The 26,769-nt window shown below is 37.4% G+C and overlaps 1 protein-coding gene across 1 annotated transcript in view; it reads right to left on the bottom strand.

Moving 5' to 3' along the window:
* Positions 1 to 13,619: 13,619 nt before the first annotated feature.
* LOC122810913 (chymotrypsin-like elastase family member 1) overlaps positions 13,620 to 26,769 on the bottom strand; it is a 32,296-nt gene continuing 19,146 nt past the window's right edge. The window contains exons 6-8 of the mRNA XM_044082456.1: positions 21,499 to 21,644; positions 16,139 to 16,288; positions 13,620 to 13,696 (exon numbers count right to left, since the gene is read on the bottom strand). Coding sequence (XP_043938391.1) covers positions 13,679 to 13,696; positions 16,139 to 16,288; positions 21,499 to 21,644 — 314 coding nt within the window. The 3' untranslated portion in view covers positions 13,620 to 13,678. The remainder of the gene's footprint in view (positions 13,697 to 16,138; positions 16,289 to 21,498; positions 21,645 to 26,769) is intronic.

The raw sequence follows: 26,769 nt of genomic DNA, 5'->3' as shown, positions 1-26,769 counted from the left end.
CCTCTCTGTATCAAGTTCAGTTTCCCTTAAGAGCACACTGGGAACACATTCAGCACAGGGTCTGGATGTCTCTATATCTGTCTCCTTCCAAGTCCCTAATAAGACCCCCCCCACACACACACACACACACACACAGACACACACACAGACACACACACACACAGACACACACACACACACACACACACACACACACACACACACACACACACACACCTGTGAAAAGCTGGCACAGATTTGCATGCTGTGTCCTCTTCTGCCCAGAGCACAAGGCAGTTATCACCTCCACCAGACACTCTACAATCAGCTACTCTAAGGCCCTTAACAAAGGGTTCCAATTATACTGTGTAATATTAATACTAATACAAATGGTAGTAGTTTACCAAGATGGCTAGGCCTTCTGGAGTATCTCACTCAGTGTCACCATATAAATATAAGTTCTCTCAAAGGTTAGATACTTTCTACAAGGACTGGCCACAATAAAAGTTTTAAATATATTTAATAATAAATAATATAAGAGCATGAAAATACTGACAATATATTTACAGTAAACCATAGAGTTCAAATCACAGAAAATTTTGAAATTAACATTGATAGACAGACTCATACAAATAAAGAAAAACACTCTCTAAACTAAGCTTCACTATATTCCTGACTGAATCTAATCTTACTGTTCCCTAGTTAAGTTATTTACTACCACAAGGCAAGATGCTGTAGGTGTGGGTCTTTCTAATCAAGCTTCCCAAACAGAATACTCTATACTCTGATATTTTTCTTTTTAATAGCTAAAATATAATTTCCAAGAGAGCTTGCAGAATGACCTCATTTAGTTACCTTTCTCTAGGTTCTCACAGTATTCCCCTATGAACCTGAGACAGGAAATTAGCACAAACGGCCACAATACACATCCAAATTTGTATGGTAGTGTCTGGAGCCTCCCCTCTTTTCACTGAGCTAATGGACAAAGGCTCTTTCCCAGACCTATCCTCTCCAGTCCTATTTAGCACTACAGAGTGCTATTTTAATGGTTTAACAACTTATTTACATTTTTCTTATTTTTCTTAAAGTTAACCTTTGCTCTCCCAGCATCCTCTATGAAAACATATACATATAATTCAGTTGCAATAGTGCATGTACATTTCTGTTTATTTCAGCAGGGTGTACTGTTGATACATTTTAAAACAAGCAAACCTCATAAATACATTATCAGCACAAGCACCTGTACAAAACAGTCTGACATACTAATGACATACAGTTCTAATACATTTGTAACACAAGCATCTTGTATAAATCAGTCTGATATTCAAAGGACATATCATTCTTCACAAAATTCTAGCTGGCTATGCTGGCACTTGCCCATATTATCACACCCCCTATTATATCCACGTTAACAGCCTGAGGCACACTAAACTTAAATGCATGCTTCTGTTTGGCACTTTGCATATGTCTGAACAGGACATGACATTGCTTCCTACCTTATGTTTTTTTATCTGACTAAGGTCCCCCAATACATTCCTTTAGTTTCCTGTTACATTTTTTGGGGGGTGGGGGTAACAGGACAAAACAAATATATGGTGAACAGAATGCATTTACTGTAACTACAATTATAGCAGGGTATTATCATTTTACCATTATTTTCCAAACTATTATCATCTTCTTGCTCTTTGTAACACAGTATTTGTTTCAAGTTTGTAGAATTCTAGGATATAAACATGTATTCTTCTGATAAGAATATCAAATGACTGTAGAATAACCCAGTGTTAACTATTTTGTAAGTGCTTGCTGCATTTATTATATTTAATAAGAAAAATGAGCTTTTTCTAGCCATCTCATGAATGGGAGATGAAATGTTGGTATAGCTTTTGTTTCCCTTTGTATTTAATACCTGGTTCCTATTACATCCTCTCATGTTGACTTCTTGTATTAATACATGGAATTATTTCTTAGAATGCTCTTGGAGTGCCATCCTTCTAAAACCTCTTAGTATTTGTCCATATGCAATACTGGGGAACACATAGCTTGGCTGCATGTTAGCTTTATGTAAATAACTCACCTTTCTTAAATCTTTCCTTATAAGTAATTGTTTCTAAACTATTTTTGATATATTGGAGACGTACATGCAAAAAGTTGCTCTCATTTTATGATGTTGTCCACTTAAACATCAGAAAATCAGTGTTATCAGTAAAGTAACTATGGAAATGTATAAGTTCTTGATGAGTTCTCCTCTATAAAATACATATGCTGGCAGCAAACATTTTATGAAAAATAAATTTCATATACAAAGTAGTAGTGTTAGTTAAAATTGTCTGTTTTTCTCATATCAGTGTCACTATATTAGCATATGTGTTTGCCATAGGAGTACCCATGGCTACCCCAGATATGTGGTGATGTATCTTATTTTGAAAGGTGAACACATTACTTTCTTGTACTAATGACACCAATTTATAAAATGTATTAATAAAGCTTTGGTCAAAGTTGCTGTTCATTGTTAAAAGAGTGAGAAGTACCTCAATCCCAAAATTGTTAAGGATGACAGTAAATAATCAATATCAAATGTAACCAATAAAACCTGCTCTTCACATGCAACATTAATCAATCACACAAAGCTGTTAAAAAATCATTGCTGTCCTTTATTTAGTTGTTAAAATGGTAGAGACTACTTCAGAACAAATTCCAGAGAAAAGGAAATAGGCTCAATAAACCACTTCCTTGTGGAAACAACTGGTCTCATCACGGATTAAAAGCATCTTGATGTACCTTCAGTAATCCATAAAATAATGGAATGACAGGATGATTAACACAAAAGTAAGATAAGATTTCATATAATTTAGTATTCTTACAAGGTTATATTTAGTTTAGATCCTGAATGATTAACCATACAGATGAAGTCACATATTTTGATTTACATCTGCATGGATATAAGATCATGTTATTAGAGTTGATAATCATTCACAGAAAGTCATAAGATGGACATCACAGATTCTGCTTCAACTCCATGTTCATTTACAACACACAGAGGCCATATTAGCAAAGCATTAAAGGAAACCACCACCTTAGAACTAAAAAAATCTAGTTTTTCACTCTGCCTCTGTTTTCTAAGCTATTTTAATACCTAAAAAATCCCTCTGACGTCTTCTTATAGAATTTGTTTTCTGCAAAATGGCTGTCAGTGGAGCTTGACATATCAACCCGATTTTATTTTTCTTCAAGCCTTTCACTTTCTCATAATCCATTTCAAGTCTGCTTTGTATAAGTCATGTTAGACATAAGGAAGTAGTGGTGTATTCCCATGCCATTGACATATAATAGGATTAGTGTCAGCCAATGTCATCTTATATACCTTTTTAGCAGGACTGCTTCTTTTCTTGAATGGCCCTCATTTGTGTGCGTCTCAGGGCTTGTTTTATAGTATATGAAGGAATTATACAGCTGCAACCAAAACAGCAGCTAAATTGCAGGCCTTTTTTAATATCTTTTTGTAGCCCATCATGAACTGACAGTCGCCCCACCATACACATACACACACACACACACACACACACACACACTTTAGTAAGTGTGCTGATACCAGGGATTTAGCCAGAAAATTCCATTTTGTACTCACAAAAGCTTTTTACTGTCCCCCCAACCCACCTGGCATTTAAAAAAATGGACCCATCTTTCAAAATGTTACCCCAACAGTTAGCAATCCGATCTGCAAGCAAGTTGTTCACCCGTTAGAGGTATTACTTTAGATAGCTATAGACTTAATATAGACTGAAAAAAATCAATGTTTCTGAGTGATGCAAGAACAAAATGTACTCTGTAGAGTACAAAGAGTATGCCTCGCTACACCCTTGGCTGATACTTTACAAGAATTACAAGAAAAAATATTTTCTGACTTTCTTCTAAATGTGACAGACATCTTTGATATACATTCAAGTCATCTTAAAATGTGAAGTAGTATAAACAACAAACATTTAAAGTTTAAAACTTAGCATTTCAATACTGTGATGCTGCTTTTGTAAATTTGTCAAAAGAGGTGAAGCTGCATTTGAACCATTGACTGATCTAATTGCTCTGTTTTGCTATGAAAGGCATGGCTACATTGGAATCAGTTCTCTTCCCATCTGCAATAAAGACAATGGAAAACAGTTCCACACCTCTCTGTCTTGTTCACAGCAGCCTGAGCTTCTGGCATTAGCAGGACTAATTATCTGTATAAGACTGTCAGCAGTACCTGACTAAACATTTCTCTGTGTTTACGGTATGTCATGCAGGTGTACACAAATTCCCCTGCAAATTATGTGAGAAGTTAAACTTAAAAAAAAGTGGGTGGTCTTTCCCGTCCTTTGATTCCACTGTGAGGAAATCAATGTTTTATAAAGTACAAGGTACTTTCAGGTACATACACAGTACTGGAATCATATTGTAGGTAGAAAAGCAACCTAAGAGTTGAATTAAACTGTAGGAGAAGTTTCAGTTTTCCTTTAAGTACAGCTTTTTAAGATTTCTTACTGAATGCTATAAAATGTCAGAGTTTTGCAACTTCCATGGGGGCGGGGGGGGGGGTGTTACCCATATTTCCTTTAGGCATTAACATAGGCTTCTTTTTTGTGTGCATGTGCAAACAAATGTCTCAGTGGTTCACATAGGTTAGTAAGGTCTGTTTTACTTCTGAGCTTAAAATAAAATTAAAGAATATTTTTTCCTCCATTTACAGGCTTTTATCAGGGATTATTCAAAATGTCATGGAACCTTAACATTTCCAAATTATTCCCCTCCCACAATGTTCTTCAAAGATCAACTGATTCTTTTGCTAGATTCCCTCTTGTTTTACAACTCTTGTATTTGGATCATCTCATTTCCATCAGTTTATGATGTCTTCACTCTTTTGCCATCTAAATCTCCTGCTACGACAGAGGGCGCACACTGTCCAGCACTTTCAGCGGGCTTGTTTGTGTCTGTACAGTTTCACACTGCCCAGCATCAGCGGGCTTGTTTGTGTCTGTACAGTTTCACACTGCCCAGCATCAGCAGGCTTGTTTGTGTATGTACATTTTTATTATTTTTGTACAGTTTTATTATTTTTCTCATCCTTCTTGCTATAAACTTTTGTCATATTGACATAATCTACAGATTTTATAAACTGTTATTCATGCTATCCCTGTGTTATTTCATTACCTGTGATTTATTCTTTACCTCTTTTTTAGCTCAACCCCTTAATTTCCTCAAATTATGTTCCTTGTGGCCTGTTTTCCCTTAATCCGTAACTTATTCCCCAAGAATTTTTTCAGTGCTTTTGCCATTTCCTCAGAAATATTTACTCCACTTTTCTCTCCTCCTTTTATTATGCTTTAGATTTTATGGTCATCAATTTATCCAAAAATAAAAGTTGATGTTGCTAAAGCAGGTTGCTATTTATGTAACAGCATTGCTTTATCCACCTTTATGCTCTGTTGTGCAGCTCAGATTCCTGCATATTTTTAGATTTTTAAGTGTTTTTAAGTGTTCTGATTCTTTTTAGTAATAATAATAATAATTAAAAAAATAAATAAAAAAATAACAAGAAATAGAAGTCCAACTGTTACCAACATGACCCAGTATGGACAAGCAACCTTGGAGTTGGAGGAGATGATGTGGGATAGTGGGACTGACCATCTGATACTATCTCACCCATCCTAGGAAGAGCGAGGTGGCTTGGCATGCAGCAGTGCCGGCACCTACTATAGAGGAAGGTACATGCGGCAATGTACTGGCCAAAAATGTGTGCTTGGTTCTGACAAGTCACATCCAAGCAGGAGCATGCACACTCACAGGGAAGGCAAAGTTGGCTCTCACATTTCAAAATGTCCATGTCAGGGAAGGGACCGGTTAATAAAAAAAACACTCATGACTATATGAGTGATGGCCATGCTATGAATGACTCTTGCCTTTGTGGTGAGGAACAAATGGACACGGTCGTGATGGTCAGCAACTGAAAAATAAAGCTATTAGTAACATAGGAATACAGGACAAATACTATGCAAGTGATCAAAAGGGCCATAAGAGGCCTAGCTATATACACCTTTCAGTAGACACACTTAAAAACTGTTGTCACATTACAAGTACTTAATAGGGCCCACTTACCAAAGTAAGAAGGATCATATTTGATAAACATGGTACAAAATTTGCCTACACATCTAGTCATCAAGACTAGCCTTAAAGGCAGGCAAAGCAGCACTTTGCTTGACCTACAGCAGTAATTTATTCTATAGGCTTAGAATGTATTGAGTTAGGAACATATCCCTCCAAAGTGTCTTGTTTATTTATTGATGTCAGTTTTCATTGAGTTAGGAACTTATCCCTCTAAAGAGTCTTGTTTATTTATTGATGCCAGTTTTGTTCCCAAGTAAGAATGTATGTAGAGCCTCTGGTTTTACAAAGAAATTGATGATCAGATAGGTCTGGGTCTTTCATTGGTTGAAAAGCAGATACAAGTCACCTTGAAGCAGCTGGTCATCTAATGAGTATAAAAAGAGTTGTGGTTATCTACTGAGAGAGTTGAAGGATTTAAGACCTTAATTTATTTATTTTGGGGTTAAAAATCTCTGGAGCCTTTGCAGTTGAGTGATATGCTTGGATTTGTACATACCATAGGGGTACCGTATTCAATGATGGGTCTGATGAGGGAGGAGTACAGTCCTAAAATAACTTTTTTTGGAACTTGAAGATATTCCCTTGGAAATTAACTGAGCCAAATGAAAGGATCTCATTACTATGGTGGAAACATGATGACTGAATGAGACAGAGAGATGTCCTCATATGCACCCAGGACTCTTATGACTCTACCTCTTTGAAGATGAGTACCACTTATAACACGTAAAGTGGGAACCATTTTTGTGTTGAATGCTGCTATAATGCACCTTTTTGCATTTAGCTTTAGATTGTTTTCAGTACACTTATATGTGCATATTCTAGATCTTTTTGGTACAGTGTACAGTTTAGTATCACTGGATGAGTAGGTAACAGTGTCCAACTGGCAAACCTAGGCAACCATATTTTTAGGGAAATTGTCCTGGATGCCTGGAAATAAATGCCAAACAGGGGAGTCCAGCACTGATCCTTGCAGTACTCCATTAGTTACAATTTTACATACAGAGACGATACAGGAAAATCTTGCTACTTGGGATCTGCTGGAAAGCCACTTTGCAATAAAATGGATAACATAGGGGTTCATTTAACCTTTCAATAATACCAGCATGGGGATAGCGTCAAAAGCCATGGCCTGGTCAAGTTAAGCAGCTTGCATGGCGTGACTATTGTCTACAGCCTCTACAACCTTTTTAATATTCAGGAGGCAGGGCCTCCCTTTTACAAAACCAAACTCAGTGGGTCAACATCAGTTAAGTTGCCTATGACTGCATAAATGAGTTCTGCAATGGTGCATTCCACTGACTTTGCATATAAGGTGAATGGGTTTATAATTACATGGGACTGTAAAGGGGCACCCTTATATAGAAGAGACACAGTGGATGCTCTCCAGGCATCAGACACAAACCCTATGGATTGTCGGAGGCTGAACAGTTTAAGTAGAGGCTTTGGAAGTGCATGCTTGGCATTGATGAGGATGCAGCCTGATATGCTGGCAAGTTCCAAAGAAACATTATTTTTAGCCTTTGACAGAAATTTTAAGACTTATTCCAAGATGATTATAGAGAAAACAAAATTTTCAGGGATAGCGAGTACAATAATGTGGGTAGGTGGGGTAAAGTTAGCACTAAATTTAACTGCTAATATATTGGCTACATCCTTGGGATTGGATTGTGTTGTATAACTATGCATAATCTCAGAACATTGTTGGACATTAGTTCTTAATTTCCTGACAGAACTGGAGAAAGATTTGTTGTTTCCCTTGATATATGTAGTAACCCTGAGTTCATATTCTGCTTTACATTTTCTAATAGTGTTTTTAATTTTCTTGCTGGCATGCTTCACTGTGGTCATGAGGTAGGGTAATAGAGATTTCTACAACTTTTCCACATTTTTCTTCTTTAGTTGTATTTTATTGAAATGAAAGTTTTGCCAGAGAGGTTTACTCTGGAATTTACCATTATATTTATGTTTGGTATAAGAGGCTGGCAGGTATCAATGAGCATGTACAGGTTCTTCCAGACGATCATTATCAGCAATTGTTATACAGCTGCAGAGAGTTTTGCTTTGCATTTTTGCAGCTTCACTGCAAAGATTAGAAGGTTTGCTATCATCTTTCTGGGTTACTTCATTGGCTATGACATCTGGAGTCCAGCAACTTTCCCATTAGTTAGCTGCAATAACAAACGACTTCCTTATAAAGAAAGTTTACAGGCTTTTTCCTGTGAATCATCACATCAAAAATCAATGGCAAATGTTTTTGGTGATTTATGTAAAATGACCAAAGCATCCATCGGAAGTTATAAAAAAAGCATTTTGTTTGCATGTGGCAAGCCTCCCCACCTTACTTATATATGCCAATAGCACTGTCGCATGACAGGAGGTGTTAAGAGAAAACGTGGTTTATAATGCAGAGCAATTTTGCTTAAGCAGTGATCTCACCGTGCCTAAAGAAGTACAAACACCAAATGTATGTCATGTCAACAAAATGTGTTTGATGAAACAACAAACAGAAAAAAACACAACTTGACAGAGTGTAAGGAAATGGTTTGCTAGTATAGTACAGGAGTATTCTTCAGCTTAGCTACTTTGGCCTGTCACCTCCCTTATATATCTAGGACATCGCCATTTAAAAAGCTGATACCTGCCAAAATATTTACAGTTATTTTAATTTTCTTTACAAAAAATAGTTAATTTAGATCTTGTTTTTTTTTGGTCTTTTTAAGTTTGTCTTTTTTAGGAGAGAAATTTTAATTTTACTTATGTAAGGTATATGGCAACAAGATTGCTATATTTATTTCATGTGCATTATTATTAAAGTACTCCTACTCTATTTCATAAGTGCTATGAGATCTTTTACATCCACCTGAATTAAAACAAACTCAGGCAGATGGAGTCTCAGGTTTTAAGTGTGTGTGTGTGTGTGTGTGTGTGTGTGTGTGTGTGTGTGTGTGTGTGTGTGTGTGTGTATGTGTGTCTGTGCAGGTGTGTGTGAGTAAAATTACACACGTAGTGTTTTCAAATACATAAGCCATACTTCAGTTATACTACTTATATAGTGACATGCACAGATATATGATAACAAAACATGTTTTTTTTTAATTAATCCAAATACATACTAAAATCTATACACATTGAACAGTTACTATATCCCACTGGATTCTAGATCACTCTTGCATATTTATTTACAGCTAGTTGAAAAAAAATATGAGTAATATTTTATGCAGTTTGTAGACCTAAAGTATTCATATTGAGGTGATTCTTAGTCAGATTCAGACAGCTTCCAGAGTGATCTAATTTATCACTCCTGGACACATTTCACTCAGAGAAGGTGGTGGTGATTTCCCCTAGGTATGATTCTCTAGACAACACACCTGAATCTTCATAAGTAGACATCTGGACTTCTTTGAGGCTTGACTTTCAAATAAGTGTTATCCCTTTCTTCTATACACTTGCATATTTAGACCTTGAACAAGATAATTACTTAAGTTGTTCATTTGGACTAGTCAAAATGTGAGATACATTGTTCTCTGAGAAAGTCCAAAATCTCCATTCATCCTTATTCTTTCCCCTTTTGCAACACAGAAAGGGTTTCAGATGAGTTGCCATAATAAAACTTATGTTTATGTTGCTTTTTTATCAGTTCAGTTCCTCTTTTCCTTTTGTCAGGTACTAGTAATGAGTGTCAGGTAGTTAGTTTAGTTACAAGACATTTATCCATCAACAAATGCACAGGTGAAAGTCTCACATATGGCAATAATGTATCCATTTATTACAAAACTAATTGCTGAGAATCTGAATTCTCTGAATTATTACATTTTCTAAGATTTTTATCTTTCTGGATCATCTGATCTACTCTCTCATTGCTTTGCAGATATCTAGGACTTGAGACAATGTGCTTAAATTCCCATTCTTCACTTATGGACAGAGATTTGCATTATCTGATAAATGGCATGAGTTACAAAAAATGTAAAGTATAAAAGCTCTTCAGCAGTTAATGGGCAGTGAACAGGTGTTATTATCAAAACTATATCTGTATATAACTGATTCATATAGCAAATTTATGAAAGAAAACTGTATTCTATTTGCTAAAAGTAACAGTGGGTACTTTTCCGTTAACGGGGCAGCACTCGTCTGTTACGTGTTTCTTTGGGAGAAAGTGTTGCAAGATTATGTTATGTTATGTTTGGAGGCACATGTAAATGTTGCCGTCACCAAATAGGAGCAGTATTCATACAAACTGTGTGTGTGTGGGGGGGGGGGGGGGGGGGGGTTATGTCCTGAGCATGCAAGTACAATGCGTGCAATTACAAATTAAGTAAACAATCCAAAGAGAGAGAGAGAAATATCACCAGGCTGACTGAAAATGCAGTCCTTTTTCCAGGGGAAGGGACTACTGTGTGCCCTTTCTTGTGTAATAGTATTGCATACAATTATGCATGCATGTTTGTCTTTTCAAAAAAAAAAAAAAAAAAAAAAACAGAAAAGTTAACAGAGCTGTGTCTCTCGTCTTAGCACTTTTTTCATTTTATAGTACTGGAGAGTTTTTTCCAGTTAGTGTAAATAAAGAAAATGAACTTATGAGTAACTGCGGTGGTGGTGCTGCGGTAGCGTTGTCGCCTCACAGAAAGACGTTATCCTGTTCGATTCTCAGCTAAAGCGTCTTCTGTGTGGAGATATGCGCGAATGGGCGTACCTTCGTTAAAGGTTGTGCGTCAGGGGGGGCAACTCGGCACGTAAAAAATCTACTACCCAATCATTAGCGGACCGGAGGTCCGCTGTGGCGACCCCTAACCCGGAAAAGACGCGATAACAACTTATTGTAGGAGTGCTTTAGTATCACTGTGATTGAAGTTAAAGAATAAGACCAGAACTTGTTTAACTGGTACATAGCAACAATTCTGTCTTTGGGTGTCCCGACTTCGCTCTTCTGTCAGCAACATACTCAAGCACATCAATACAACCATTGTTTTATTATGCATTCTTTGGCATTAATACTTATTAAAAGACAAGAGCAAGTTAGTAGTATCACACCTACATGAACGCATGAAGACTGGAACAAACTCAATCTTGTTGACCGTTAACTTATACCGTATGTGTGCATGTTGGCATTTTCTTCAGTGAAACAGGATGCCCTTCGGATAAACCCAACGCCATCCAAGTCAGAACGATTGTGCTTACGTCTTTATCTAGGACAAAGTGCTGCAAGCAGATTATTCATTATGTTTGCCGACGAGTGCTGCCCCGTTAATGGAAAAGTACTGTATATATTCATTTCTTTAGGAGAAAGTGCTGCGAGATTGTTCGTTATGTTTGGCGGCACATGTAAATGCTGCCCCGTTAACAGAAAAGTAAGTGTGTGTGACAGATTCCAAACAGTGGGAGAATCGATGCCTTATACAAAAGTTTTTTTCAGTTATGGATGATAAGAAAGGCTAACATACTTTTTTGTGATATTGAAGAATCTGTACAAATTATGCACATTTTCACAATATTTCAAAAAAATATTATTCTACAGTTCCATGCGTGTTAAACGGCAGCTATGACTGGCACAACTGTGTCTTAATGTTTTGTACAAGAGCACTGTTTTGTTCACTTGTAGGTCACACAGCTTTTGTGAAATGAATAAAGTTATGAAAATGTAGATAAGCTATAACTGCTTTTCCATGAAAGCATTTATATGTCAGAATGTCGTCACATTACATACTATTTTTTAATGTTGTTTTTTACTAACACACACTGCTTACATACACCACCTCTAACATGACAGTATCACACTCCATGTTTTGCATTGTTATTGTAAACATGGAAAATGACTCACATTTTCATAGCTTTTTGCAAACACTCCTTAATAACTCCATCTACATACTTCCCTGCTGACCATTCCACTATGCATGCTTAGCAAATGATGTCAGCATATAGATGCCACCTTGCTGCCCTAGCTTTAGTTACTCGTGTACCAAGACTGCAGAAATTAGACTTTGAAAACGCTGGTAGGTATTCCCATTCCAGGTACATAGGGAAGTCTGTTATAAAGATAAGTGTACTCTTATAGGATACAGGGGAACTCTGCTTCTTGATGACTAATACCCTTGCAGGAAGCAATGATTAACAGAACATGTACACAGTCACAGATATTTGTGCACTTAATCATATGTGGACAGGCAGTAAAGGATTGCTATTGCTGTTATCAACTTGTTCTCTCACTAATGATGACCTGTTCTGTCACCATTTGGAATGTTGCCTTTGGCAGCACAAAAATAGTGTTGTAAACTCCCAATCCATCCCTTACAATAATACACCTTCCTCAACAACAGAAACCTAATGTAATTTCTTCTGCTGAAAAATAAAAAAAACTGCAATACATTATTAAACATTCAAATTACACTATTTTATTATGCAAACCCAATATCCATGTTATCAGGCTGGATTCTAGTGTAAAACCATACAATTCAGACAAATAATGTCAACAAGAGTGTCTCTTTTTTTGTTTAGCTAAATAAACACAACGCATACAAAACAATAAAACTTTCAGCAAAGCAGGGTACAGAGTGCAGAAAAAATAACAGCAGTTCCTGATCAAAATACAAGAGCAAGGAAGGTCCGTTCTGTGGCCTGTGAGTGTAATGTTAAGTCAGGTGCTTGGTCCTAGATGCCAAGCAGACAAGTGGCCATGCCCAGGGTCAAAGCAAAATGGATTGGTAGAGTTTGAGTTAATGTCTCAGCAAGTGTCTGTCCTTAAGAGTTTGTCTAAAGGTACTCACCTGCAGGTTTTGAGACATGGAAGAAAAGGTAAGAAAGGTAAGTTGAAGACTTTGAATGACTAAACAATAAACATTAAACTTCATGTTTACAGCTACAGACTACGATACAGCTGCTTAACTAACTCAAATGATAAGGTTTGATCTGAATTCATGCAAATGAAGCTGAGATTGCTCATTAATTATTTAGAATTAATGACAGATGATATGGTAAAGTAGATTACAGCTCCCTGTCCATGAGTACTGTTTTATAATTCTGAAGTTCCCTTGAATATTTGACCTTTTTTTTAACTTTCCTTCTCTTACTGTTTTCCTGACGGTTTGATGGATGAAATGCATCTGAATATCCTTAATGAATAAAGACATCAGTGCCTCTGTTTTTTTCTTCCCATCTTGTCCTTCTTAACTCTATCCTTTTTCTAATTGAAGATCTGCTTCAGCAGATATGGATGCAGAAAACCAGACTGTACACCAAGTAGGATTACAAAGGCTATGCAGACATAAATAGAACTGTTTTAGTGATACTTGTTAAAACCTCTTCATTTGACCCTTGAAACTGCAACTTGTAAAGGCGATTGAAAAGTGAGTATCACTCATAATGTGCAAGAGAAACCGTGTGGAAAACTTTTCAGACAAAAAAAAAAAAAAACAAAACAAAAAAAAAGAAATATTGTAAGAATATATCTTTATTTAATGTTGCTATTGTTTCGTTCAGCATAATTAACACTGTACTGTAGTACTCCTGAGAAACACAAATTGGTCATTTTAGATAAGTATGGCTTTCATTCCTATCCCAGGTTCATGGCTTAGTTGTTGGCAATGATCTAAAAGGGAAAGAAAATGACATCACAGTTAAATGACAGCTTGGTCACATTATATTACTGTATGTACTTGTAGTAATAATTTTGAAAAATAAAGCATACAGTCAAAAAACAACACTGGCAACTTTTTAATACACTCAAAAGAGGCATTTTATAAATGTGTGCTTTTCTGAAAAAAATGTTTGGTTGTTGAGGTTCTTTTTAGTTAAAAGTTAATCTTAGCCACATTGTACTAGACTGCGGAACATTTAGACTCATCAGCTTAGTATGTTGCCACTTTTGCTCCAACGCAGAGAACACCATCAGGTTTCCCAGCAGTGGGGAAAAACGGGTCTATATTACATCACTGAATGCTTAAAAAAAGTGAACGGTGATTAATTGACCCTATGTAAGCAAAAGCTTACAATGTCGAACTGTCAGAACAGCGATTTTTTTCCAAGGGAAAAAAAATCGCTGTTCCAACAAAAAAAAAAAAAAAAAAAAACACTTTAAAAACATTACATTAAGTGGGAGGCTTCGCACTCCACACACCCCTACTTAAATATACCACCTCTGAGACTGCACTACAGTGCCAAATAAGGCAAAGTAACGAAGCGGACAAGCAAATTATTTCCCAGGGAAAGAATTTGCTTAAAAGCCACTTCAATATTTTGCCTTTTCAGTCGTTTATGTTCGACCAAGATGCATTTGAAAGAATGCATCTTCGGTCTTGTAATAGGAACCCGAAAAAACACATGGCATAAGGGAATCATCCCCGTGCATTCCAGTGTGAGGAATTATACTACCATAACCCTCACCCCCAAAGTTACTATTAACTTCTTCAGAGCTGCACAGCCATGACCCAACATACTGCCCCAGCTCCATATCATAGGGGAACCCCCCAAAGTTACTATTAACTTCTTCAGAGCTGCACAGCCATGGCACATACTGTCCCATCTCCATATCATAGTGGAACCCCCCTCAAAAAAGTTACTATTAACTTCTTCAGAGCTGCACAGTCATGACCTGCCCCATCTCCATATCATAGGGGAACCCCCCCAAAGTTAATATTAATTATTTTAATATTAACTTCTTCAGAGCTGCACAGCCATGGCCCAGCATACTGCCCCATCTTGATATCATAGAGGACCCCCCAAAGTTAATAACATATTTTATGTTATTAACTTATTTTAATATTAACTTCTTCAGAGCTGCACAGCCATGGCACATACTGCCCTATCTCCATATCATAGAGGAGGTCCATCTCTAAGTGGCGGGTATTGCCTTTCTTATGTTACCATGACCAGCTACAGTGTTGTTAATGAGTATACATCCATTACTACATGCCTGCAGAGTCATTTGTGTTCATTTGGTATTTAGACATAGCAGTGAAAGAGTAGTACTGCATGTTGTGGACTCAAAAGTACTGAGCCTTGCTCAAAACCCCTTCTGAAAGAAAAACAAACTCTGCTGGGAGTCAAGTTGCACTCCCAAAAATTATCACTTAAATTTAATGAATAGTGCTTATACCCACTACTGAATGGAAAACAAACTCTTCTGGGAGGCACCCACTTTTTCCTTAAACTATCACTTAATATACTATATATCAGCCATAGTCAGGTCAACACCAGAGTATGTTCCTACAGTAGAAATCTATAACCAGTTTTTATTTTTTTTTTTATCCTTAGTCTAAATTTAATGTGGATGTTTCTAATACTAGGTACATTATGACAAAGGAAACTATTTATGATGTAATAGTTCCTGAATCAGAGATGTCTGGAAAAGACTATCTGATGGTCCAAGAGACATATTAAGGTAAGTAAGATTTGCAAACAAATATCATATAAAGAAACATAAACATGTTTTCATTTTTTTAAGAGAAACTAAGAAAGACAATATAGATTATAACTAAATACTGTGTTGATAATAGAATTCTTACAGTTATAGAATACACAGACTGTATTAGATTGGCACATAAAATAAATATTTTTCATAACAAAACAATTCAAAGCACACATTTTCTGAAACCTGAAATCCATTATTATCCAATCTTAATAATAGTAGAAAGATAATATATATTATTGTAAATACTGGGCTTTGAAATTCCAGTATTGTAATTATTTGGTGAACTGAGCCTTCTCCACTCGAGGAAGTACCAGTCAGACAAACAGTGATTGGTCTGATAAGGTACCCAACGAATCACAGTCAGAACAGACCTCACATTCTGACAATCCAAGAGTAGCTCCATTGCTTTATGTAGTGTGTGTGTGTGTGTGTGTGTGTGTGTGTGTGTGTGTGTGTGTGTGTGTGTGTGTGTGTGTGTGTGTGTGTGTGTGTGTGTGTGTGTGTGTGTGTGTGTGAAGGAGGCAGTACTTTCTCCATGAGTGTGATTTAGAACACGTTGGTACAGCTGAAACATTGGTCAGTGTGTATATTGGTAATAAAAAAATGATAAAAGACACTTACATTATTAATCCAGCTGATGTAAGCAGACACTCTTGTGAACACTGTTGGCTTCATGTAAGTGTTGCAGCCAAGGGAAGACACAAAGCTGGTCACACCATGGACATAGTACCTGCCGCTAACATAGCAGTTCAGAGGGCCACCAGAATCACCCTGCAGAAACAAAACAGTGAACTCAATAGTAATAAATTGCTAGCTGAGAAACAGCACAAAACAAGAAGAGAAAATATGTATTATGTGCACGTATCTTGTAAGGGCATACCCTTAATAAACATTTCTAGTTAACCTCAAAGCTGTAGTAGCATCCCGCTCTGACTGCAGCTACAAAAGAGGATGGAGTGTGCATACTGAAGTGGGGTCCAGAAATTTCTAATAACATTGGAGCTCTGTGACTTGGTAGACATTTATGCTTTGTCCCATATCAGGGACAGTTTTTACATATGAATGCTGATTAGTTAGATTTTTCATTGAAACAGATGATGTGCATTGATATGCACTTTTTAAAGCATTGTAAGATTATAAATATGACTGATCATATTTAGAAACTGCAGTCCTCACTGTCTTGTCTCAAAATCAAACTCTGCACCAAAATCAGGGGCAAAAGAGATGTGCATCCCTTCTATGTTCCTGACATCCAACTTGCCTTCCTATTGACTAGGTCTGGGTTTGCACTTACAACGAAACATCTTGGTGAAAATATGAGAAGCAATAAATCCAACAGGTGCCAGGGCAAGTGATTTGCTGGTAATGTCAAGGTGGTTGGAGTTCTGCTAGAAGGTGCAACATATACAGTATGCAACAAAGTATACAAGTAAATGTGTTTAATACCCACAGTTATCAATAATAAATAAGTTACAAACGTTAGCCCTAAATATCATATAACGTATGGAATGCTGTGATTATACTCTGAAACTGGTTAAAGGACAGGCTGCTTTCTGCATCAGAAAGGTGCCTAAAAATTATATTGTTAAGCATCTACAAGAGCTGCTAACCCTGAGTCTAATACAAGAATGAAGCAGTGGTCAGTACTGATCACTACACAGAACAGCAGCATAAGTTAAAATAGCTTTAAAACTGGTTAGAAATTTCACTCTTCCACACTTTTAAACAGAAAGTATGACAGAATGAAGTGTTAAATTGCTTTTAAAGCTATTAGTTCATCAGAGGGACACCACTTATAGTCACTTTTTCCTTTTCTGTAACTGGTAGCACATGGAGAAAATAAAAAAAAAATAAAATATTTCTGCTCTCTGCAGGGAAAAAAAAGATTACTATATGAAGTCAGTGGAATACAATCCACCCCCCAGTTCTCAAGAATAGAGCAAAACAGTTTTCTTCAGATTATTATAAAAAGCTGATTGGCTTCTACAAAACATCAACCAGTCACACCATACCCAATCCATGCCCCCCCTCCTCCGCTTAAGAGAAGAGCAAAAAAAAAAAACCTTTGGCAATTGGCTATCTACAGAGTGTCAGCCAGTCCACAGCCTCCGGAACTCAATCACCTCAAAACTTCAGAGCTTTTGCTCATGTCTCTCAACACTTTGTTCCCAAGGCAATAATTGCCCTCTGGCCCATCCTTGCTACGCTACTTTGTGGATACATCACAGTTTGAGCTGTTAACCAGAGTGCTCAGTCTTATTAGAGAGTAAGTTTTTGTGTTTTTATAAATATACCAACCAGGATTAAGAATTTGTAATGAGAAAACACAGGGATTGGCTGTAGAAAAACATTTGAATTAGAAAGATGAGCTCCATAATGCAGAACAAAAATGTTGACTCTTTCTGCAGCCGAACTGTGAGTTAGAACATTGCTCTTGCTAGAGCAGAACAGGTAAACTTCAGTGATGTGTACGCTGAGGACAATGGCACATGCAATGCTTAACTAATGGAGTATGTCACAATCTAAATTACTCTTCTTCATGCCCAAATCACACAATGATACTAAACCAGCCCTAGCTATTACTTCCCTAAACAAAAGTCAAGTTAGATGAGTTACTCCTGCCAAACTACTTAGGGTCACTATTAATGATAACCTAAAATCTGATTTACACATGTAAGAAGTAATAAAAAAAGACATATCAGAAACTTGGGATACTGCATAAATAAATTTCTCACTGAAGACAGCAGAAAGACTATAGCCTCTGTCTACCTACTTCCAAAAATGCTTTATGCCTCACCTATAATCATTAATCTGCACTCTAACATGACTACCTAAAGGGCTCATATCTATACAGGAAGAATGCAGAGTCCCTGTAATCACAACTACGCAGGTAAAAGTTGCACTCTCTAAAGCCAAAAACACAGCATCCATGGGACCGGACAACATCCCAGGCTGTGTTTTACACGAACTTCAGAACAAACTGGCTCCCCACTTAAGCACCATGTTCCATAATAGCCTCACATCAGGCTTTGAGCCCACTGAATGGTGCACAGCAACAGTTATCCCACTCCACAAAGGGGGAACCACCACTGATCCTGGGAACTATTGACCTATTAGCCTGACGAGCCTGGTCTGCAAGGCCATGGAATGTATCATCATGGAACTCATAAACAAAGACATTGGTAACCTCCAACTCTGGATCCCACACAGTTCGGGTTAGTGAAAGGCAGATCATGCCTCCTGAACCTGATCAACTTCTTTGAGGCAGTCACCAAAGCCGTAGATGAGGGTAAGGTGGTTCACGCAGCCTATCTTGACCTCGCCAAGGCTTTCGACACCATCCCCCATTCTGGAATTATAGCTAAACTCACTAAACGAGGTATAAATCCCTACGTCACAAGATGGGTTGCCAATTGGCTCACTGATAGAACCCACACTGTAAAAGTTGCAGATTCCAAATCTGACCTCAAAGCAGTGACAAGTGGAGTACCACAGGGTTCCGTCCTGGGACCTCTCCTGTTTTGTATCTACTTTTCTGAAGTACAGGCTAACACAGAAGGCCTCTGGCTAACAAAGTTCGCAGATGACTGCAAACTAGGAGCCATAGTCAAGTCCCCAAATGAAGTGGACATCCTACAGAAGGTCCTCGCTGAGACAGATGCCTGGTGTCAGAGCCATATGGCCTCAAGCTCAATGCCAAAAAGTGCAGTGTCATCCCCTTTGGTAAAAACTCTGTACCCATGAACTACCACATAGGCAGCAATCTACTTAACACTCAATGTATGATAAGAGACCTTGGGACCCAGGTGGACAGTAGTCTCTCCTTTGATAGTGACATTGCCACAGCAGTCAAGAAGTCCTTCTACGTGGCACGCCTCATTATAAAAGGGTTCTCATCCAGGAAAAAAGAGGTCATTGTTCCCCTCTACTCGACACTCATTAGACCCATTATAGAGTATAACGTCCCTTTTGGGATGTACCTCACAAGACATCTGCAGCAGCTGGTAAGGCCACAGAAGTACCTCACAAAGAGGATTACTGGCCTCAAACAAATGCCCTACACTTACTGCCTCAAAAAACTCCAGCTTTACTCCGTAGCATATCGCCTACTCCGAGGTGATGTCTGCCTAACATATAAAGCTATGTCAAACCCAGAGCTGTTGGACATGCTACACCTAAAGAAATCCCAATCCCTCCGAGCTACATGCTCTAGGGACCTAAACCTTGTCACCACAATAAACAGAACATGCTGGAGGGATAGATTCCTATCCCAGGGACTTCCCATACTTTGGAACAGGCTACCCATCTATGTCAAGCAAAGTTCTTCATTAGCACTCTTCAAGAAAAATCTTGATGAGTAGATGGGAAATAGGAAATACACCCCGGGGATCACTTCTGTGTCTCTGCTCGACAGTGGCACAGGAAAATAACTTTCTTGGGTGGTGTAAGCCAGGGAACCTTGTTGGCTAGACTTACATAGGCCCTTGGGCTGATAGCCTAGTACCTACCTATGAACCTATGAACTAAACTACAGCAATGTCACAATAAAATTGCAGAATTCACATGCAGCTTTCCCTATAATAATATGTTTCATCATTGCATAGCCCTACAAAACTCAAACAGCTAGAAATACCTCAACAACTGTTACACTCAACTATTTATGGCACACAGTCTACTCTACAAACCAATTAAATGTCTCAATCTAAAAAATATCCTTACAAAATACATACCGACATGCAGTCTGCAATTCACATACAAATCCTTATTAAGCATATACAAAGCCAACAACTCAGCAGGTGAAGCCTTAATTGATAACTAAATCTCCAGAATGTGGCACTCTTTCCTCTAAACCCATGGCTCACTGGCAACTCATTCAAAACGTAGCTGCAAATCCATCTAATGAGCTCATGACTGTGGTCTTTTAATGCTCTAGAATAATTCCCAGCATCCCACTCTCTTTATTTTCCCTCTCTGACCTCACACCTATCTTGCCCACAGGTAAGCCAGGGAAGTCTCCTGTATTATTATACTGTACATAATAAAATATTTTGTAAATCCAAATATTACCTATCCTTACAATCACTTTCTCTGGCATTACTGGAGTGATCTCACTTTAATTACACTTTCTAACAGTAATTCTTACAACATAACTAGAATTCTTTAGAAACTAGTTTCACCTTTATAGTCTGCTATTCTCCTTCTACATTGTTCTGGTTTGCCCACTAGCTATATAAAGAGTAGCTACAATGACTGAGTGCCACAGATATACATACTTGTTTTATAATTCTGTTTACTGCATTATTTTATGCTTCCATTTTTTTTCTGTTTCATGTATTATTGTAACTCTGGAGCTTTTCTGTATGGCCCTCTTCTGAAAAGGGTTTTAATGCCCATTTGGTCTTTCCCAGTAAACAAAGGCAAGTAAGTAAATAAATAAATAATAGAGCTGCATTTGTCATTATTATATCAGATGCTACATACACTCCCAGGAAAATTGAGAGTTCATTTAGCACTGGAGATATTAGAAAAGAAACAATACTCAAGTAAAATTTTGGAAATTAATGCAAAATTACTTCATTTTTGTTTGAAGTATGAATTTAGACAAAAACAGCAGAATTGTTCCGCTCTGTGACATTCTAACATTATTATTATTAATTTTGTTTGAAATCTTAGTAAACAGGGATTACACAATATACTGAACAGGATATGGGCTGAGGTGTACTGCCTGACACTCTTCTCATTTTGGAGACAAACAGCTTACATTATGAGTCCATGTGCTGCCAACTTTCAGTATGATAGGAATAACCTTGTGAAATCTGTTTCTGCCCAGGTATTGCTCCTTGTACCATATGCTCCACACACACACACACACACACACACACACACACACACACACACACACACACACACACACACACACACATTGCACCATGCAGTTTGATTATTCTCACACTACTGTTATTATTATAATAAATATTTACCTGACAGCCGGACTGTGCACCGTTTCCACCACCACACACCATGGTTGACTTCACAGTGCTACCCCACCAAGAGCTGCTGGAACAGGTGGCATGGTCCACAACAGGGAGAGGAGCTTGTTGAAGGGTGGCAGAAACCTGCCCACCAGCTGAAAACACAAGTACACCTTTGTTAAAAAACATATCTGCATTGATTCCTTTCTGTTCAGACCTAGACCTTGATTCATAAGAAATCCATACCTTGGTGTATGTGGGAGATACTCTGACATACCACATTTTCAGAAATAGTATACATTTCCTCTAGATCCAAATAAGTTTTCATTCCCCTTTACTCATATCTAATCAGACATATTATCAAATATAATGTTGCTTTTAGCATGTATATACCTAAACATACTCAGCCTGAGAAACCTTAGACATTCCTAAGTAAAAAGGCTAGTGGTCTCAAAACCTTAGCTATACAGACAACCTGGCATCTCTCTCTCTCTCTCTCTCTCTCTCTCTCTTTTATAGATTCCTGTTTGGCAATCTGAGTCTAGCCTTTTGAGCCATGAAAGGTCTGACCCTCTTTGTCCTCCTTTTCCTTTGCAAAACAAATAATTACTCAAATATCTGATTAAAGGAACTAAATCTTCATCAGCAGATAAATAAGACATGGAGTGATAAAGTCATAACCCAATATATCATATCTCTGGAAAATGTCAAGCAGAGCAGCAACCTTGCCACCTTCAAGGTAAGATGATTGGATGGGCAGTCACAAAATCTAGCTGTCTACCTTGTGCTGAGGGAACCTTTGGATATGTTTTTTGTCTACCTTGTGCTGAGGGAACCTTTGGATATGTTTTTTGTCTAGGCTTATAACTGCCTGTTGACTGATTCTCCAGTACTTTTAAATTAATATTTAATTAGCTGCAAAACATAAATGTAAAACTAACAAATACTAACTTAACCCTCATTACACTGTTAAAACCTGTCAAATATTAACTGGTATTAAAAGACGAACGTTAAAAAGTAATACATATCTAGATTAGAAAACTACCCTCAAAGCACTCCATCTATAACAACCTACGGAAGTACCTTTACTCTGTTTGATAGACTTGAATAGTTAGCATACACAATTATTTCAATCCACTAAAACCAGCTGGAAACAGTAATTCAACACCCCCCCAAAAAAAAAAAAAAAAACAGGGTAACAAAACATAGTGGTGAAACAGAATTAGTGCTGGTCTAGTCTTTCTGATAAATGAAATAAATATATTATATTATAGGGTTATGGAACTAGGTTTGCAACTTTATTTTCAAAAATTTCTGCAGTACAAGCCTCTATGTATACCCTCCCCTCCTGTCCACACACACACACACACACACACACACACACACACACACACACACACACACACACACACACACACACACACACACACACAATGTAAAATAAAATGTAGACACTCACAATCAAAAGCATAGCTAGGGTGAGAGGGGCAATGGCCAAGGGTACAAACTGTTAGGTGGGCTTGATCAGTAATTGATCATCCTATCACGTTTTAATGCAATACCAGCTTTTAAAAGCTGGTATAACATTTGTGGTGAAACCTGAGCATTGCAGCACTCAATGTGTGGTCTAAATTGTAGCAACTGTTCGCTACATTTGTTACTAGCAATTTGCTACAGTTTAAAAAAAGAAGAAGTATTTTTTAAGCTAAAATGTGAGTGCCATAGCACTCTGTGAAGGCAAGGTGAGAACTGTAGCAACTGTTTGCTATATTTGTAGCAAGCAGTTTGCTACAGTTTAAAAGTAGATTTTTTAAAATTGTTTTGAGGAAGAAGGGTTGGCGTAGGGATTAGAAATGGGCCTTGAATGGCTGGGGCAGGAGGGGAAGGGGGTATGTCATGCATCTGACCCACTGGTTTTGGTGTTAAAGCAGATTGCTAATAAACTGCAATGTGATCGGCTTAATGTTTTTTTTTTTTTTTTTTGCTCTTCAATGGAAGAGCTTGGGAGTGATCTATGCTAATCAGCTTAATACAGCAAAGTGTTTGTTTTATTTGCTCTTCACTTGAAGAGCAGAGGTAATGTGGTGCTGTTTTGTGATACAGGCACAGATGTTGCCAACTATGCCGCTACTCACAGTTTAGACACCAAACTACAAACAGTTCTTAATCTAGGCACATAAAATACAGACATCCAAAATATAAAAAAAAAAGTTAAACCCACACCAAATCAATAACAAAAAACAGGCAAACACTCTACTTTCATTTGAACTTCAAATATATCAAAATGAAACAAAAAATGCCCCTTAACCATAACCATACCTTAGGAAATGGTTTGTATGAACAGTGATAGAGTTTCTCCTTATCCTGCCCCTGCATCTAATCCTTCATTTTACCATAGAAAACCCTTTTTGTAACAGCACCACTACACAAGACAGGCTCAGACACAGACACTCAGACACTCACCAACAAATATGCACAGCCCTAAAGCTACCCCCTTACCTAACCCTTACTCTAACCCAGCACCACTTCTTCAAATACACCCCCAGCCCTAATCCCAATCCACTTATCTCTGCTGACATTCTGACCTGTCGACATTCTGGTAGTACCCTTCTGACTGTCTACATTCTGAGCTGTATATCTATATCTAGATCTATATCTAACCATATATATATGTAAAACAACAAACAGAAGTAAAGACACAGCTATTAAAGGTAGGTACTACAACAAAAATAACAAACATTGTGTAAAATATATCACTACCACCATGGCATAGAGCATAAAGCATACATTTAATGAAGATAAAGACTGGGTGAAAGATAAAAACAACCAAAGTCAAGAGAACATAAGTACTTTCAGGTACTAAATACACTTATCAGATCTAATTCATACATTTCTTGTCAATGTTGTTAAGAACACTCATGACCAATCACAATTAGTGATTCAGTCTAAGCCCTTTTAAGGCATGTTTCAAAAGAAAGCATGTATTAAGTCCTGGGGGTGTGTCGACTTGCAGGTTACCTATCCAATGCATCTCAGCTAGCTCAGTTTGTAAAGATATGATATTACCTCTAGCATTTCCTCCGAGAACCTGAAGAGCTGTAATATTAGGTAAAATATGTTTCATCAATGGACTTTTGTAGTCCCTTAATCGAATGTCACTCACATGTTTGGATATTCATTCCTGAAACTGTTTTGCCAACATAGAAACCATCACATTGTTGGTAACAAGCAATATATACCACATTCTTGGTCTTACAATCAGCATATGTTCATGGTGCATAGTATTTACCAGTCACTGGGTGGACAAAATCCTGTATTGTAGAAATATATTTACAACTCGTACAAGTCCTGCATGGATAGGTACCCACTCTATTGGACCAAACCCGATCAATGTATAACTTTTTTTTCTGACATAATAAACATTTTAGATTCTAATTATTCCTAAAGGAAAAAGCCGGGACATCCCCCACTATCCCCTTGATAGTATTGTCAATGTATAAAATCCTTCAGTTATTCTTTATAACATCACAAACATAACGAATATCACTAGAGTAAGTCAGGAGAACTCTGGTGCATTGGTCAATTCTAATATTTTCTATGGCTTAATCCTGACCTATACTTACATTTATCTCTAAACTTGTTTAGGTATGTAACCACTGTAAATATTGCATCTGAATCTTACTGTATGGGTTAATAACAGTATTTATAGCTGACCTGTGTTATTTAATGATGACCTACTCTTAGGATTTTCTTTAACCCTAGATCTTCTATAACTTGCTTAGGTATGTAACCACTGTAAATATTGTATCTTAAACTTAACTGCTTGTTTAGGTATGTTAACTACTGTATCTTAAACTTAACTGCTTGTTTAGGTATGTTAACTACTGTATTTAAAACTTAACTGCTTACCTTGGAGAATTTTTCCCTGGGCCGCCACTAAAAATGGACATGTATCCAGTTGGACTATCCCGCTCAACAAATGTAAAATAAATAAATAATAAATAAATAAAATGACCTCTGTAGTATTCTTTTCCATCTTCTGTGAAAAGAATTGTTTACCACGAGGTTCCTTAACACTGCAGTTTAACATTGTAGTTTCTTGCATACATTTGTATACCTCCTTCTTCTTATATCCTCTTTGCATGAACTAATGAGCTGAGCAAAGGACTGATTAGCCATTAGGAAATCTTCCTGTCTAGTATGTAATTTGGAACTTCTTAGCATCTGCCCTTTTAGTATAATATTGCAAACGTGTGGGGTGCATACCGCTAGGCCAAGAGATTATTCTTTTTCCATTCTTTGTGCTACAAAGTGGTGTTAATTCCCATCCTTCATGTTATATATATATTTATATATTCATGCAGACTGCAAATTGCAGTGGACTAAAACATGGTGTGTAAAAGGAAATAAATGCCTTTGGCCTTTTAAATGTTAATGCTATGAGACCCCTACATGGGAGACGGAAAGAAAGTACTAAGTAGCTTTTCTTTAAGGTAAAAGAATAAGTATAGTTCATATAATTTTGGATTTTGTTAGGTTTTACCATGGACCCGTGTGATCTCTTGATTACTGTTCGTTTCATCTACAATAAATAATGCAGTAGTGCCTCAGAGAGCAGAGCTGATCACTTTCTGGTTTTGTTGTCAGTTCCTAATTTTTTATGATAAGTTAGACTAGGATTCTGCTAGGAGGAATGGGCCTGTGTTACCCCTTGAAAGACTAAGTGATAAGTAACTAAACCTAATGTCTCTTTAAAAGTACGGCAGCCGTGAGAAGTTTGAATGAGAAATAAAACAGGAGTTTATGTGAAGTGCAAATCTTTGGGACCCCATGTAGTTCTGCTATAAAGACAAAAAGGTTCACCATGCTGTTAGCATTCACTTGCCACAAAAAATGTGGCTAGTGCTTATGCATTTTGCAATTTTATTTATTAATTTAACATTTGTTGACCAGGAAAGTCCAGCTGGGACAGAGCCTATTTTCAGAGGAGGCCCTGGGAGAAATGCTCCAGCACATGTCTTTGGAATGTGGGAGGAAATCAGAGTACCCAGAGGAAGCCGACAGAAATGCAGGGAGGGCATGCAGACTCCTCACAGAAGGCATCCCAGCCAAGAGTCAAACCGGAGAACCGAGGCAACAGCGTTAACCGCTGCACCACTGCACCACCGTTATCCCGTAATATCCTGTAATATCCTGTAATATCCCGTAATATCCTATAATATCCTGCATTGTGCCCTGATATTCTGCAGCAGAAGTCCCATTTACTGGAATTTACTTTTT

This window comes from Protopterus annectens, chromosome 9.part0 (genome assembly GCF_019279795.1).
Source record: "Protopterus annectens isolate FY-2018-M chromosome 9.part0, PAN1.0, whole genome shotgun sequence".
Taxonomy (NCBI): Eukaryota; Metazoa; Chordata; order Ceratodontiformes; family Protopteridae; genus Protopterus; species Protopterus annectens.
The sequence above is the reverse complement of the archived record's forward strand: the minus strand, read 5'-3'. Positions and strand labels throughout refer to the sequence as shown.